The following is an 18,532-nucleotide window of genomic DNA, read 5'->3' on the forward strand; positions in this document are numbered from 1 at the left end:
ATGTGGATGGAAAGGGCAATTTAACGAGCAAGCATACATTGAAAAGATTTCAAAGTGCTACCAAAGTTGGGATGCATCATCAATTGATGCCAAACTTACAGGATGAAATACTTTAAATATTTCTAATTGTCAGAGACTTGAATATAAGATCATCTCATGAAAGGAAATCATTACTCTTCCATTGCAATCTAGTAGATAATTTTCATGAATCTACATCACATGTTATGTCTGGGTACCACATCAATATGGCTTCTGTCTCCTTGAAAAAGAGAGAGAGAGAAAAAAAAAATAGAAGCAGCATTCATCATCGGCAAAGCCAAGCTTCCAGCACAGATACAGCTTTTGTGAGAATGTGCAGGGTGTGTGGTGTGTGTGTATTAGCTGTCTTTATTCAGACCATGTACTAACTGCTTAGGGATGACAGATTTATCCTGCAGCGAACTGTCAACTCCGCTTTAGCAAATCGTCTCATCTTAGGTAATCTAAATCCCTCATAACGTAAACACTTTGAGTGACTTTTAATCAAACAATGTACATCCATCTGTGATGAAAAATGACACCTCCTATCTGTATCTTTACTCTATCATCCTCTAAAACTTTACATCTACATTATATTTACATATTATTATTATCTTTTTTTTTTAAAATAGAAAGGAACGGTAACAGTGGTAGTAGTATTTTGCAAATGTACAGGTCCTTATGATTATTGGTAGGGTTTTTTAATGATTAAGACATCAACTCATGTGTCCTAATCATGATTCATATTATTTCGGTCTGGAAGTCACCTTTGAAAAAGAGAGGATGATATTAAGTCAGGGTGCTGCCTTTCTCATTACAATGCTATCAATTACTGTCTTGCACACAGATCGTAGAACCGCATTCCCGCATTCGGTCGTCTGAGGTAAGGCTATCTGCAGGCAAATCTGGCAGGATAATAAGTATGGAAATGCACGGTCACTCGACAGAATTAAACATCTGAATAAAAGTCAGCATCCTGTATAGTATAGCGCCCCCCAAGTCTGAATCACACCAGGGTGATCTTTGTCTTGGCCGTGTTGACTTGCCAGACGTTGAGCTCCTCGTAGGCCTCCACCGCCTCCTCGAACTGGTCGTTGGTGTAGCCCTTGGCCAGACATGCCTGGCGCGCCTCAGTGTACTTGACGCCACGGCTGCCGTGCTCGCTGATGACGTCGCAGACGATTCGGTAGATGACATCCTCAGCCCTCTGGGGTCTGTGAGTAGAAAAATGTTTGAGAAGTCATGAAAGTGACACAATCGTAAGCAGATCTGCAAATCTGAATTACTATTAGTTACATGTATAGTCAACTTTGCGTAAGTCACCAGTGCTTATGTTTACACTCATAGCTTTACGCCTATATTCCTCTGTAGTATCGCCTAAGTCTAAACATTTTTCCCAGTCCGTAGCTCTGACTGATACAATAGATTTTCATCAGTATTTGCTTCAGGTAAAGTTTTATTTTTGGATCTTAATCTTTGGGGGGGGGGGGGCAAAAAAACATTCTGGCAATCTTAGTTCTAAAGCACAAAAACCATTGTGGATCAAATTTGACTTGGTGGATTGCGATGTAGCTCAGATTCTGATTTGCCGATCCTCTACCTACCTAGTCGCAGTGTCTGGTTGACCAATCAGTGACTCCTTGGACATCTCCATGAGACGCATGGCTTCGTTCACATCCTCCTTTTCCACGACATCGATGAGACGAAGACGAGCCTGGAAAGAGGGTGGGGGTGGGTGGGATAGAATGAGAAAGAGAATGAAAGTTAAGTGCACTTCTAAACAGTATTCTTTAGTGTGCTTACTTTGCCAATTGGCATACAAGCTGGATTGTTCACTAATTGACACAGAGGTCTGGAAACCATTGTCAAATGAATAGAGATTACTTAATCCCCCTAATCCCTATCATGTCACCCTGCCCTTCCTGTTGGATTGCAGCACATCATGTCCTGGGATGCCAGATACTCACCAGGGCCGTTGCTAGGCGGAGGATACTGAGAAGAGTCCTTGCAGAGGTGAAAGTGGTATCCTTGCTACCCCGGGCCTCCTTACGCATCTCCACATACGCCCCCGTGATGTAGTCCGTCAGAGACTCTGGGATAACAGGCTGTTTGGTCTTGCAGAGGGCGATGTAACGCCTGGGATAAAAGTAAATATAAAGAAATCAATAGCTTTTAATGAACCGATGAACGTTACTCTGTTTCACAAATTATGAGCCGGTACCCCTTTTGCTAGAGTGCACTATTTCTGGTGTGCTAACAAAGAAACATTGAAAGGTTTCTCTAAAGTTTTGCTCAAAGAAGCAGCAGAAAAATAAGTTTAATATCAGGATAAAGTGAGCCCAATTGGACCACAGAAAACTGTTGACTCTTTGAATTCCACAATGAGTTCATAAGGCAATAGAAAACAGCTTGACCTGTAATGGCCAACATCCATTCTTTTTTTTGTTTTTGTTTTTTTTGGTTTAATGGGAAATGGCATTCTTACATTAATTTGGCACTGCCCCCCCCCCCCCCAAAAAAAAAAAAAAAAAAAAAAAAAAACTGTTCTGCTAAATGCTTGTATTTTAACTCGCTTCTTTTAGGTTTACCACTTTTATCAATAAATTAGGAAATGTAGGTCTCATACACAAGTTTTCAAAAGCTTCATCTTATATTCCATAAACATGTGATACACTAAACATGATTCTGTAGGTACAGATTCTATGATTCAATTCAGTATTGTCAAGAAAATCATATCAACATCTTCTGACCACACAAACACATAAAGTACAGTTTTTGCCTATTGTCAAAGGTTAGAAAAATAGACACAGGATGGAAATGTAAATCCTGAATGACACAATGTTAGTGGTGTTTACATCAGTAAAGCCCCTTTACAAAAAGTTGCTATGATAGCAACTCTTACTGCAATGGCAAAGTGTCATGGTAACAAGAGGAATCCAGCTTCCTGATTGGCTGCTGCTATGGAAAGTTGCTATTCTAGGGGGTGGGGGGTCGCTATCCTGACATTTTTTTTTTTTTTTTTGTTAGTGAAGAAGTAGGAACCTGATCTGATTCAATGGAAAGATGAAAAGAATAAAGAAGGTACAAATGGAAAGATGGAAACAGAATTCAAGCCAGCCTTACCTCATCAGGTTCATATTCAGCGGCTGTGTCTGTGTTGGGGGCTGGCTGCAGTGCTGATGGACGTATGTGATGTGCTGGGCCAACCTAGAGCACGGGTCAAGATGGAACGGAACATGTCATGATACAGTTTGACTTGCTGATTTTTCAGTGAAATAATGTCAAATTTCCCCCAATGGTCATGGAGTATTAACACAAGGAAATAAGATACTTGGTGGACAACAGAAACAGCAAAAATTATGAAATCAAAACATTATGGAAACTACACCTTAGTACCTCACTTGCACAGATGATAAAGCAAAACACTTGTCAGTAATTAAACTGTACATCTTACACACACTAACCAGCTCTTTTTACTGAAGGGGCAACTAGTATACCTTGTGCCATTGATAAAAATAAACAGGAAATTCAAGGTATTAGAAATGTCTGAGCCCACCCAGACTTTTATAATTTTAACACCAGTATGACTGATTTGAGTCCTGACAGTCAATCATTAGCAAAAAAAAAAAAAAAAAAAAAATTGGGATGAATATTGGGAAAGCTTGCAAAGGGGAGCTACTGCATAATTTATAAAGGAATGATTGGTACAGTGCACTCCTGTTACAAGTATAACAAACATGGTTATAACAAAATTCCAGTTACACGGAAATAAAACTTTAGGCCGCAACATTATCCTCTTTTGTCTTTCATTGTGTATTTGTTCACTTCTAATGAAATTTTGACATAACGAAAGAAAATTGCTGGACCCGAGGACTTCGTTACAACAGGAGTCCATTGTACCATTACCATAAAAGTGGTAATATTCGCGCAAGTAATTTTTCATGCTCATGTCGGATGAAATGCAAAAAAAAAAAATTCCATACTGTGAAAATCTCCCTTTTTACAGTACAAGGCAATCCCATTATTAGAACATGCCTATAAAGAAATTCTTGTTACAATGATGTTAAAATTCAGGTCCCCAAATTATCATCCATATCATTGTCATATACTTTGCTATTCGGCTTTAACGAAATTTCGATATAATGAAAGAAAACTGCCAACAACGAGGACTTCAATATAAAAGGAGTCGCCTGTTCATGATCTAAAAAGATAATGTTAGGTCTTCTCTCTCCCCACCTCAAGTCATTCTCTCTGTCTGGTTTGTCCTGGATGAGCCAGAGGATGTCGAAGCGGGAGAGGAGAGCTGCAGGCAGCTGGATGTTGTGCTCGATGGACTTCTTGGGGTTGTAGCGGCCGTAGGCGGGGTTGGCAGCGGCCAGGATGGAGACGCGGGCATTCAGAGATGTCATAATACCGGCCTGGAAGATTGACACAAGGACGTTATTAAACCAGATATGAACCATTTATCACAAGGGCTCTAACATCATCAGCTAGGAACGGATTTCAAAGGTAGCATATCCCTTTTGCAAACATCACAAAATTTTTCATGGTTGAGGAAAAATGTCCACCATCATTGCGCATGAAAGTTTTGGGTGATACACCTATTCTCTAAAACAAAGAAATGCAAACCTAACCCCATATAACTCAAGAATGCACTCCCTCTTTGAACCAAGATTAATGGCTGGAATGTTTTTTTTTTTTGGGGGGGGGGGGGGGGGGAAGGGGTCTGAAGAAATCCCATGGAAATCTATACCACTGTTTCCCCCCTCCTTCACAAAGAAGTTTCCAATTTTACTATTCTGAGAAAAAGTCTGAATCACTCATCTTTACATTATTAACAACTTTTGACAAAAATCTGGGCCTTTTTTTTTAAAGTTCAATTAACAGGAATAAAAAAGGGACACACAAACTTTAATATTCTATGGTTTCTTTTGCCTCAGTTATCTCTAGAATTGAAATCATGTCTACCAAGCCCAGTATGCATAGACATATGAGCTGCCAAAAGAAATGTGCCTCGTGTACTACTATAGAGCTTCACACAAATTATAATGTTGCCACGGCAATATGCAAAACCCCTAAATATGCCCATTGCTACAAAATGGTAAGCAGCATACACCTGCTGTCTTGTCCGATCAAATTCGAAGTCGAGAGCTGCCTCCAAAAGGACGAACTACCAAACATTTCATTAATGGCAAACTATGACACAATCGCCATCCTGTTTTGACGGATGCGTGACCAATGGAGCTCCCTCTCTTGACGGGTGCAACCCACTCACCTTGGCGATGGAGATCGTCTGCTGCTCCATGACCTCGTGGATGGCCGTTCGGTCGGTCTCGTTCATCTTGTCGAACTCGTCGATGCAGCACACACCCTCGTCTGCCAGGACCAGCGCCCCGCCCTCCAGGATCATCTCCCCCGTGATGGGGTCCTTCATCACCGCCGCCGTGAGACCGACGCCCGACGACCCGCGTCCTGTGGTGTACTGGCCTGGGTGAGAAATGGAAGACTGACATCATTAACTCTGTTGTGGACATAAAGATGTCACTAACAAATTCATCTAATATTGCTACCAAAAAATTAATGGATGAACTATGACAAGCTTGTTGGATTCTATATGAGCCTGACTCAGTCGATGGCAAGCCAAGTTCGCATATTTTGTTCAGATGCACAATCCTGCCCAACCTGATCAATAAATTGCCAAATGGCACAGTACAATAAAAGCTTCACTCGCAGTTCTATTCCTCTCACATGCAGCTTACATTGTGTGGTGATTGAATATCAAGCGGTGTTTTCTATAGGATTTTTGTGTAAATTCCAAGTGTATGTCATTGTTTTGTGTGCAAAAGTCATACCTCTACAATAATATAGCTACTGGTTATTTGAAAGAAAAATAATCATAAATCTATCACAAGATTTAGAGCACAGCAAAGCTTAGGATTTTCTCTACAACTTTGCTCATTGCATATCCAGCATAAGAAAGATGTATAAAAGCTACATGGATTTGGAAAATAGAATGTTTTTCCAAAGCATGCCTGCATTGTAGAGTCAGAATAATGTGGCACACAGAGGGTATTCAGTGTGGTGCATAAAGAGTTACTGTAAAACGAGGAATGTTCGCATGCATTCTAATTTTGCGCATTTCGCGAGCAGCAACATTCGCGAAATCAAAATGCACACGAAAGTTTTTGCCTACACAATATGCATTGGATGCCAGTAGCAAGTCGCAAAAATTTCATGCTGAGAGAAAGGCCGTCTGCTCCAATTCTTGAAATTTTCATGCCATGAATATATCGTGTTTTACAGTAATATAAATGATCTCTTCAGACAAGAAATGCAAGCCCTTGTCATGTGACACCTCTACCCCAGATACTCACTCCTCGGTGCCAGACGATCGATGTAGCCGAGGAGCTGTGACTTGGCCACGCCAGGGTCTCCCATCAGACAGATGTTGATGTTGCCTGGCAATAGGGTGGAGGGTTTAGAAATACATCACAATGTTAAGACATTCAGTGATGAACAAACAATTTTTTCCCCTTTAATTGGCATACAATGCTTTATCAATACCACTCCTAATCCCACAGTCGGGACAATGATACAAACGAGATTGATCTCCTACATCCAAACAGAGAAATCAGTTGCTGGAAGAAAAACAGAAATCCATTGACATGATTTCATGACGTCAATGTATATAAACATGATAGCTTTTGAGGGATCATCCATACAGAAATTACCAAATGTTTACATCTCGAGTACGTACTGCGTATGGAAGTCTATTATCATTAGAATTTATGACTGCATGCATCTTATTCAATAATTTTATCACGTTTTTATTGCAACTAACTGACAAGTTTCACCCTACATCGATGTAAATATGCACCATTTCATCAGTGTTTCAGTAGTAGCCATGACACTGATTAATTGGTGTTTATTTATGTCAATGTAGGGCAATCTGCCTATTAGTTGCATGCCTCTTACTAGTACCGATCAATATTTTTACATCTTTAAAAACTGTCTGTAAGGGCGAACACTCCGTACCCAGGCAATTACCCCCAGAGGGCAATTACACCCCGGCTAAATATTGGTTAGTGGTAAGGTCAGAGTAAAGATCAGGGTTAGGGTTAGGGTTAGGAGTTTGGGTTAGGGTTAGGATTAGGTAAAGGATTAGGATTAGGATTAGGATTGGGTCAGGGGAAGGGTCTGGGGTAATTGCCCTAGACCCAAACACTCATCTACATATGGTTTTTGATCCATAAATCCAATGTCACGACAATTTGATGTTCTTTGAAATCTACGAAACAATTTATGGCTGGTATTAAGTAGACTCTCTAGCCAACGGCTGCACTTTCCCCTGCTATTCTCACCTCTGATTTTCATTCCCTTTGGTGACCTGTCCACCCCACCAACCAGGAGAAGCAGAAGGGCCTTCTTGACATCTTCGTGGCCGTAGATTTCTGGGGCGATGGATCCTGCGAGCTTCTCATAGAAGTCCTCCTCTACAAACAATAAATACATAATTAATAACAAATAAATTATTCAAAACCAATATAACATTATAAATAGATAGATAAATAAATAAATAAGTAAATAAATAGATAATAAACAAACCAAAAATACATTAATTCATATTAAATACATGCTATAAATTAATAAACAGATGAGATAAATCGATAACAAACAGTAGATGTGTAAATATGTAATAAATAATTAATTAATTAATTGATTAATAAATAAGGAGAGAAGACTGAGAGGTTAAATGGTGATGTTGAAGAAGCTACTAACAGAGAACAAGTTCAAATATATCTGAACATTTTCACTGATCTACTATATGCCATCATATGTGACCGTGCACCTCAAAACGAACATAAAGTCGCACACACTGATTTTGCGTGAGGACTGAAAATAGGTGAAATGGGTCAACCTAGCCGAACTTGACTTTTTCATATTTTCTGAAAGAGGGGGTCTTCTTTTACATTATGCTAAAATTTGGTCTCATAAAACGGGCAGGAAAGTGTGTTTTTTCAGCAGTTTATCTCGAACATTTTTGGTAGAATAGTGTGATTAGGTGTGTCTTTAGAATCCCTTTTTCATTTCTGAAAAACCTTGTCCACACTCTTCACTTTCAACTCTAATAACTCTTGAAAGGATAATGCTACTGCTTTGAAAATTAGCATTAATTATGGACAGAATGTTTTAATGAGGCACACTTAATTTCATTTTAATCTGATAATCCCTTCATTGTTGTTACTCTGGTGGTTTACTTCCTGTTTTTTGTCCCATTCATCGCACAGCCAGCACGGTTTGGTAAAAATTAAGCGCTTGAATAGACACTGTACTTCAGAGCCTCTTTTCTCAATTCACATTTTTCCTGAGTTTGTGCTTTCTTTCCAATATTTAGATAGGTTAAAAGAGTCCATTTGATTTGAGTTATACATCATTTTAAAGCTTAAAGTCTGCTCTTTCAGAATATGGTCTTAACTGAAAATTCATGTCTGGCGACTTTTTGTTTGTTTTGAGGTGCAGGGTCACATATTGCAACTGGTCTGGCAGAAACACAGCAGACTCTGCACTAAATAAGTTGCACTCTTGTATAAACAAAAGTGCAGAGGAATGTGCACATGCACATCACTATCATTTCCTTTATTATTCCCATAGTCAACATCACTTTGTGACTTTTTTTTTCATCTTATCATCTTGCAAGTATGGGAAATAGTGAGGAATTTAAGCATTTCATGGAACAGAGGTGCTAACAAGATATCCAATTGTCGCTGGGGTGACGAGATCTTGTTTCTCAAAATTTGATGAAAATCACCTTGTTGGATTAATTGTCAGATAATCAGTTAAGTGATGTCCTGTCCAAATCCTAGCAGTGTTACCCCTAAAAAACAAAGCCACCACAGCTTGTCAAAGGAAAGATGATCACATTTGTTACAGAGCTTTGGTTGCCATGTTTTTTTCCCTCTCCTGAACATAATATATTTTTGAGATACAAGGTTTTGTTATCCCCACAGCGATATATCACTGTCAGTAATATCTTCAAAGGGTACAGTTCTAGCCTGGACAAGTGTTTGATAAATGTAACTCAACAACATGTGAAAAGTAGGGCTGCAGTTTTGATGCTTTGTTTTTCTTCATTTGACAGTAATGTCCACTGTGACATCAGCAAGGGGATTTGCAGTGAGGTTCACTGACCTGCGATCTGTTGGACTTCTTCTTCAGAGAGCTCCTCTGTAGACATCTCTTCATCAGCTGCCTTGTTCATCTTTACTATGCTCTGAAAAAAAGGAAATTACATCAAGTTATGATGTATTTAACATATACACAATAGCACAGGTTTTGAAATCAAGGCAGCAGTTATTGCCATGATGATATCATATCAGCAATCCCAAATGTATACCAATATCAAACAGAAGTCTTTAACCTACACATTTGAAGAACAAGTTCATTTTTGGTTAATCTCATCAAGCTCTATTCTTCTGTTCTCAGACAGTGTGCGTGTGTGTTTGTGTATGTGACTGTGTGTGTGTGCATGCTCAGTCTGCTTGATTATATTAGACATTGTCTCAGACCATTTTCACCTACTGAACCAACTTTCACACAAGTTAGGATGAAAAAATGCAAGTAAAAACCAAGTCATGTAAAAATGTAACCGTAAATGTATACCCAAATTTGGGGTATTTAGGGTATGAGCTAATATGTCGAATGAGTATATATTTCAGCAAATTTTGAAATCTACGGTTGACACGCAACTCTGATGATGATTGCGCTATATGACTCACATGCGCATCCATGAATGTCTCGGAGAGCAGACCCTGCGTCATCTGCCGGAATCCTGTGCGCAGCATGGGAAGGAACACGCCTGTGACGCTGACGTGATCGCCGGGCTGGCACTGCCGCGTGGTCTCGCCGCGGGCGTAGACCGTCATGCTGCGCGGGATGTTGCCCACGGGCACCTGATCACTGTGCTCCTGGATCTTCACCTCCTGGAATTTGACGAACTTGGAGCCGCGGGTCTGCAGGTAGAGCCGGCCACCAGACCTTGTAAGAGGTAGAAGGAGCAGATGGAAGAAGTGAATAATTGATTGCATTCACTTCTGCACTGTTATAGCAAATACCGGTAGCAAAGATTTTAAGTACAAAGTCCACTGAAAGAACCATCAACATCAAAGCATAAGTGTAAAGCCAAAGTAATGGTGGAGTGCACATTACACAGATTGGAGAAACTGTTACGATTCATCCATTATACTTTGTACATTCCTTTATTCCCAATCATCCTACAACATGATCAACCATTCACTCTATTGCTGCATAATCATCACTTGTCTCAGAACTCAACGATAGCTAAGAAATGTGAAACATGAATGGAGTTCAACAATCACATAAGATGACAGTGGGGTATCAATGACTTTGTCATTTTCTGACAATGCACCACTTTGTTCTACAAATTATTTCAATGTTCTAATTCTCTTACAATTTGATCCTGGTCACTCATCACTTGTACAAGAATAGGTCAACATCATCTGAATAAACTGCTCTATCACATTATATACTCCCGCATGTTCATGTCAATTCAATCAAATTAAAACGACAGTTATGAGGTACAAAAAAGCAACACATTCAAAGTTTGGCATGAAATACTATGCACAGATAGACAAATAGATAGACTAAGAGACATAAAGCCAAATCACATTCAAAATTCTCCTCAGAAGAATGACACAGGTCTTTACATCTCAGCCGTTGCTCTCTGAGTGTCTGTGTCCCTACTGGATGATAAGAGGCTAGCTTGTATGGACTGCTGCAGATATGTGTTCTACATCTATTTTTTGCCAACATGACATCTGAGGCTACTTTTACATGGGGAGCTTTGAGTGAAGATCCTACAACTGTGTAAACATGAAATCCACTGGGGATGAGGTTGACTTACTTGTTCGTTGTGCACTCCTGACTGGGGCACATGAGAAGCGGCATGAAGGCTGGAGAATTTATCTGAAAAGTAAAATTAGGACATAAAAGTACTGACCCAACTGACATATGCATCAAAGACATCATCATAGATAAATATCACAAACTCCAGTCAGAGTGGTGTGTCCTGAGCCATATTTCTGATTGAATGCAGTCATGAATAATGGAAATTATCATTAATGAATAAAAGAAAATCATTATTAACAAATAAACCCTGCAGGCAAAAGAACATGTACCATGTAGTACACACTGCTATAGTAGAACCATACGAGAGTTTACCTGGTAGAAAATTCAACACAAAGGCAATACAATAAGCTAGTTTGCAGTTTTTAGTTGTGACTCTTTAAATGACCCCATCATTGAGTTGTACTTTGTGCACTTAGTTGATATTTGCAGTAAATTAAAGAATATGAAATTAAGTCAAAACCGTTCTATTCAAAATGCATTTGTAAACTTAACAACTGAAGTACTATCTAGACTCAGTTTTCCTTAGTCTTTGAGATTATTTTTGCTTGAGATAGATTGATCAGTTTGAAGAATCTGGATAAAGGTTTAATATTTTGCAAGCAAGTGTAGTGGGTTAAAACCCTCTCCACTTTCTAAGGAGGACAACTCCACTCACTGGTTGGTAGGTTTCGGCACCACACTGGTCGCAGGTGTAGGTGGCAACGGTCATCATAGGTTTGACCTCCGTGGATCGGGTCACGATGCCGCGACACTGCACCAGCTTGCCGATGCGATCTGCCTTGATGTCGCGCACTGACATTGCCTTCTGTTGCGAGGGTGTCTTGAAGTATACTTCGCTGCGAAGGGCAAAAATGTTAGGAATACCATCAAGATGTAAATTTGAGGTTTCTGAAGAGGGATTCTCTGAGAAAAATACACAAAATTCACACGAGGACTCATCCTCTGGATGTACAAATGATACATTTTGATCTGCAAATCTTTTGGATATATATAAAATCACACACACAATAAAAAAAAACTGTAAAACATTCCAAAGATGGCTTAATCATTTGCTCATGAATGAGGTGCATACATAGTGAGATTTCTCTCTCATCAAATCTAACATATCAGAAAATGCATAAAATGTTGGTGCAAATGTCTGCTCTTTCCTTTTAACAGTTACAGTGGTGGATCCAGGCAGGGGTGCACTGGGTGTGCGCCTTCCTTTATTTTTTGTTAAACCAAAAGAAAAAAGAGAAAAAATTGGGGGAGGGGTGGGGTGTATGTGCCCCCCTTTAGTTTTGTAAAGGTGCCCCCCTCTTTACGGAATACCTGGATCCGCCTGAGTTATATTCTCGAATTGGTAAGAAGATGAATGCCACATCTCTGACTGAATGGAAGAGACATCTATATCTATAGAACTTGATTTCAATCTTTGAAGATTTCACTTGGATAGAATAACTACATGTGCTATCAAACCATCACTACAAAACTGTAAACCATTTTTACAAGTGGTACATGGGAAATTCACTTACAATCTCCTCATCAGCTCAGCAGGAAACTGGTTCCTGGCGTCCCGGGGTTGTTCGGCGTTTGGTCCTCGTAGCCTCTGCTCCATGAGGAGACGATGTTCAATGTACACGTCCAGCGCATCTTTGTGGATGACCTTCGTATGAATAAAGTGATGACATATAAATTTAATCTTGAACCCAACCTCATCAATAAAAATCAAAAGGATTTTTGACTTCTTTACTGTCAAAAACTTAAATGAGAAGATGAAACATTGAGCGCAATGCCATCATCTGACTAATAAAAATTCCAATTTGTAAATTATCTTTGTAAATATTGGTGGAATTTTGCCATCTTCTTGGTCTGTTGATGATCAAATTTGACTTAAAATGTTCTTCAGTTATAGTAACCATATTTCTTTTCACAAAATGCATCTGATCAACAACAAACACATCAATACAAATCATAAACTTACTCCCCAAGATAATCAATGCATGATGTGTCAAAAAATATGAACTTACATCCTTCTGGCGATAGTCCGGGAGCATGTCTTGGACAGCGTCGGCAAACAGCTGCACGTAGCGCCGGCAGTTTTCAACGATGGCCTCCGCCAGCTCCGGATCGTGTTCAGCGACATCATCTAGATCTATGGTGAGAGCCACCTGTTCCCTGTGGGCAATCTTAACCTGTTGCAAAGAGTTGAGAGATTGCAAGATAAATGACAGAAACTCTCTTTTGGTTAGGCAAAGTGGTGATGTTGAGGAGGGCACCTCACTAAAAGCATTCTGGAGGTGGTCAGCTTTGTTTTGTAGGGATCATTTGTACACAGTAAAAATATCCAAGCTCCGCGTAACTTTGCATGATTTTTAAGAGGATAATTTATTTCTGATAACATGTGTTTTAAAATACATTCAATAGCTTTTTGCTGACAATTGGCAGTTTCTAACAGACATCATCATAGCACTTTTTTTTTTTTTGGCAACACTCTTAAAAAATAATAATAGTAATAAAAAAGAACCTATCATTTTAATCTACATCATTCCAGTCCAACTCTGAAGGGTACATACAGTAAGAATAAAAGATACAGTGCACTCCCGTTATAACGAACACGGTTATAACGAAATTCCCGTTACAACGAAGTAAAAATTCAGGCTGCAACATTATCTACTCTATGTGTTTCTATGGTTTCTTTGTTTGGTTATAACGAAATTTCGATATAACGAAAGAAAACTGCCGGTCCCGAGGACTTCGTTATAATGGGAGTCCACTGTACTCTATGCCAGGGCTGCACACTAAGACATTTTTTTTTACTGGTCCAACCTGTCTGTTGGACCAGCAGGTACCCAGTTTTTCCATGTTTTACTGGTCCGTTCCTGAAAAAGTTACTGGTCCGACATTGATTTTTACTGGTCAGACCAGCGCCAGTGTGCAGCCTTGTCTATGCAACAAATGCTTTCAAATGAAAGGAATTGCAAATGCTTATAGTGTACATAGACTGATGTACTAACAATGTACATGGGTACGTTATGTAGACTTCTACATATCTTTGAATCTGAATGCTTACCAGCTGTTGGGCATATCTAAACTCTTTCTTTCCTTTCCGTCCACCACTGACATAGAAGTCTGTCAGAAAACCCTTGCACTTCTCTGCATAAAAGAGACCAAGGGGAAAGAAAAATTCAGATAAGACTATTAAAGAGTAAGAGTATTCTGCAGTTCTGACGTCACCTACCATTACAAACTATTTTGTAAGTCGCCATTACCATGAAGCCGCCATTCATTTATGCACTTGTTCATATGTTTGTCCCTCTCGTTCTTTATAATTTCATGTGTATGACAGGACTCTTTTTTTTTTTCACGTCAAGCAAAAAGTAACATTACTAACAAATATGTCCTTCTGTCAAAGTGAAAAATCTCTGTACAGCCAGGAAGAACTTTATGGACAGGTACAGGTGTGTTTGACACACACACACTACGATACAACGTGTAATGAAACTGTAACGTTAAGTTAGAGAGTATGCTCACACGACAGGCCGGGCAAATCAACTTTTTCATAGGGGGAAGGCGATATTTTTTGCTGGGAAGTTAGTTAAATCACATATCAATCATTTTGAACTTTGGGCCTTTGCCATTTTAATGATTTACAGCATTTGGGTTGAGCCGTTTATAGACTCTCAGAAGGTCAGAGCTCTAATTTACATCTAACAAGTTTAGTTTAAATTGGGTGTGTTTCGAAAAATGAGAGAAAATATAAAAGGGTGGCAACTCAACTAACAGTGACAAAATGACTGTGCAATGCCAATTCAATGGCAACCCTGAACCCCTTGATGGTAAATCTTAGACAGAAAGATCCGTCTGTCCGGAGGAGTCTTATTTTTTTGACATTCCGTAAAGCCAGACGCAGTCTCCGCGGAATATATCCCCGACGACGTACCATATGACAGACCAATCTTTCGGTCAAGGTAAATCTTTGACTTTACAAAAAATGAAGAAAATCCAACCCACATCACAACACACAAGGGGAAGGGATATGGGAGTAAATGAACAAACGTACATGAGTAAAGTGTTTGAGTTTCGTGAGGCGACACTGCAAATACATCCATGACATAAAATGACAAGGCAGGGGCATTTAAATTTTAAATGGCCATGTCAACAGCGGTCCCTGATCGCTCATTGCATTACACGCACACACACATCAACATGATCAACTCTTCAGTCATATAGTATTACCTTTTTCAGCAACGTAATCTCTGGCTGACATCCTGACTGATTCCTGATTCGACAAAGAAGTGTTGGAACGTATTTATGAATAAAAGGACACCAAAAATTTTGAGAAAAGGAGTGCAATAGAACGATTTATCTACGATTGGTACAAGATAAAGCATTCACTTGATCAGTGATCACAACACAGTGCTGCTGCGCGCTGGTGCCGGGTGGGTACGGGTACGGGTACGTACGTACGCACAGCACGGTTTAGTTTCTCACGTACAATACAAAGCTGGCGCGAAACTGATCACGTGACATAACCTCGCTCGGCGCGGTTTCATACTAGTAGTCTATTGACGAGACGCTGATTTGCGTAGATCCAAGTTCCTCTTCTTCTAATCTGTAGAAGTGCATCCATAGTTGAAGATCAGCGCACTGCAGTTTCAAGCTTCTTCTTCTGTCTGTACAATTCTGGATCAGTGGCGGATCCAGGGAGGACCGCACCGGGTGCACGCCCCCCTATGTTATTTTTTTTTTAAACAAAAGAAATAAAAACAAAAAAATTGGGGCGGAGGGTTGTGTGGCATGCCCCCCTTTAATTTTGTACAGCTGTATTATGTAAACGCGCCCCCTCTTTGACGGAATTCCTTTATCCGTCCCTCTGTATATACATGTGTCAGTTAAAATGATAAGAAACATAGGGTAATGGAATACACTAGTTAGCAAGAGAAACGAAGAGACCCTCTAGAAAAAGCAAAGCTGCTTAGGTCTAAGAGCAACATTATGAGTAGAATAGGAAAATCAGACAATCCGTTCAATAATAGTTTACTTCTGGACAGAAGACTACTGCAGTTTACAATGGCACAATCAATGCGTTCGTGAAATACATTTGAAGGGAATTTCACAAACTTTTATTTTACAACCGCAAACAGAAAAACTGACCAGATATGAATATTATCTATTAGTGGAAAATTGAGCAAAGAAAATGGGATTCCTACCATTGTGCAACATTTTCTTTGCTCAATTTTCCACTAAACATTAAAAATGGTTCCGGGAATTTTTTATTTATTTATTTTTTTTGGGGGGGGGGGGATTGCAACCCCCCACCCCCCCCCCCCCCCCCCCCCCCCTCTAGATCCGCTTCTGATGATGTTGTTCTGGTTGAATAACTTCAGAATAGTGATCAGTTAGATATCAGGATTTGAGCCTCGGGCTTAATTGCGTTTGAATGAAAACCTGGAAATTTCAAAATTTTATGTATAACTGTATGGCAAGTTGTGAGGGGATGACATGTTCACCTTGCCATTTGTAAATACTTTTTGACCGTTCAAGAACTGTTTCCTTAAAAATTAGCGAAACCTCAAAATGCCATAACTTTCTCATTTTTCATCCGATTTCAATCAAAATTTTACGGTTGAACTCGTTATATTTTACTCTTTCTTATCAGACTAACTTATATTTGGGCTGGATATCCCCTTTAATAGGGCTATATTTGGTAGTGTCGGGGGTATTTGGGCCGGAGGGCAACGCTCCCTTGGTGTATCCCCCCCCCCCCCACTCACCTCTCCCTCTCTCTCTCTCTCTCTGTCTCTCTCTCCCCCCCCCCCCTCTTCTTGATTTAAAAAAAAAAGCCGCCTCGGCACCCTCGGGAGTTTTTGTTTTTGTTTTTTGATATTTTTTTCATCAAGAGTTCTATAAGTTTTGGCTCCGATTCGTATGTACTGCTTGTTTGATTGGTAAATTTATTCGATAAGAGAAAATCTATGGACACGTATCAAGCATAACTTGATGTTCATTCTGTAACTTGATGTTCATTCTGTAATGTGTATGTTGAGACTTTAATACACTTTTTGTGTGAGTGTCAATATGTTGATAGATTGTGGGTTGAAGTAAGAGAATGGATTAATGTTAACACCGGGATTAGAAATAACATTTACGACGGAAAATAAATTATTTGGTTTTGGGGGTATTAACAATTCGGCATTGAATTGTATTACCATGCTTGTGAGATATGAAATTTATGTTTGTAAAATAAGAAAAATAATACCTCGTTTTGATTTATGTAAATATAGTATAAGGGAATATTATGATAAAGAGAAATTTATCGCAAGATATAATCATAAGTTGCAAGTGTTTCAGAAAAAATGGTGTCTTTTTAGACACCTTTTTTCTTGATTATGGTATTGAATTAAAAAAAAAGTATATGATGTTATATATTTGAAATATGTTGTAATATGTGTATAGATGAAAGAGAATAATAAATATCCCAGTGAGGGGACAAAAAAAAATAACTTAGGCACCCCCAAAACAAACAAACAAACAAACAAACAAACAGACAAAAAAACAACAACAACAGAAGAGACCTTATATGCTACATGGTTGCTAAAACAGCGATAGGTCTACCATTTCACAGGGGCCGCGGAACCAGGGCCGTGGTGGGGCCGTGCAGTCCCCCCCCCCCTTTTTTTTTTTTTTTTTTTTTGCTCTTTAAAAATTAGGGGAATAAAATAGACGGAAACCGAATAATGTACAGATGGGGGGGGGGGGGGGGAGGAGGGGACGAGGGACTCATCAAACTTCTATTGTATACGAACTGCCAAGTTAACATTCAGTCATAAATTTAGCATTCAAGAAAATTTTGAAACTGGTACAATAAATCATTAGGAAGGAACAAGAAAGGGTTCAAATGAGAGATAATACTTTACTTGGCCCCACTTTATTGAATGTTGATAAACATAATTATATAGATATAAATAGCAACAAACCAGTCATAAATGAGGTTTGGGGACTGGGTTGGTACATTCGAATTAGCATACTATGTAAAACCATTAAATTTTACAAACTTGAAAGAATGTCCAATCAGTGATATCACAAAGATGAGACTGCATTGCAATTTGGAGGTTGTGTGACTTGAGATTCCTTACCACATATTGTGAAAGTAAAAAAAAATAAATAAATAAAAAAAAATATAGTCAGCAGTGTCGATGATCGATGCGATGGGCAAAAGTCTACATTTTAATAATCACCTACAGAATATGACTAATATGCCGACGTGAGTAACAGATAATTAGCGCAAAACTGACCAAAAAGAACCAACATATTTGAAATATATAACAGATGCGTACATGTATGTAACATTAAAAACATTTAAAGTAACGTTAAAGGGATCATGATACAGTTTCGGTTGAGATAGGGCTTCAGGTTTCCAACGTTTTTTTAATGATGATTTTTGAGATAATGAAATATGAAAGAGCAACTGTATTCTACGAGGAATTAAATGTTAATTTGAAGAAAATTGGCCTTTGAAACGGCTGAGATACCCAAAACAAAGCATTCCTGGTCAAAGACGGGACCCACCTTTTACACGCATTAGGATCGCTTTGTTTTAACGTTA

The 18,532-nt window shown here is 39.1% G+C and overlaps 1 protein-coding gene across 1 annotated transcript; it reads right to left on the reverse strand.

Moving 5' to 3' along the window:
* Nucleotides 1-375: 375 nt before the first annotated feature.
* LOC139727043 (DNA replication licensing factor mcm7-like) lies at nt 376-15,307 on the reverse strand. The gene is made up of 16 exons (XM_071638024.1): nt 15,163-15,307; nt 13,997-14,079; nt 12,954-13,118; nt 12,459-12,589; nt 11,600-11,780; nt 10,940-11,001; nt 9,795-10,053; nt 9,208-9,289; nt 7,380-7,511; nt 6,393-6,476; nt 5,294-5,505; nt 4,255-4,436; nt 3,142-3,225; nt 1,986-2,154; nt 1,623-1,732; nt 376-1,232 (listed from the first exon to the last, which is right to left on the reverse strand). Exons 1-16 carry the CDS (start codon nt 15,191-15,193, stop codon nt 1,025-1,027), a joined length of 2,175 nt encoding a protein of 724 aa, XP_071494125.1. The 5' UTR covers nt 15,194-15,307; the 3' UTR covers nt 376-1,024.
* Nucleotides 15,308-18,532: the final 3,225 nt, after the last annotated feature.

Source organism: Diadema antillarum, unplaced genomic scaffold (assembly GCF_040938485.1).
Source record: "Diadema antillarum isolate AM-2024a unplaced genomic scaffold, OU_Dant_1.0 seq00000113_RagTag, whole genome shotgun sequence".
Taxonomy (NCBI): domain Eukaryota; kingdom Metazoa; phylum Echinodermata; class Echinoidea; order Diadematoida; family Diadematidae; genus Diadema; species Diadema antillarum.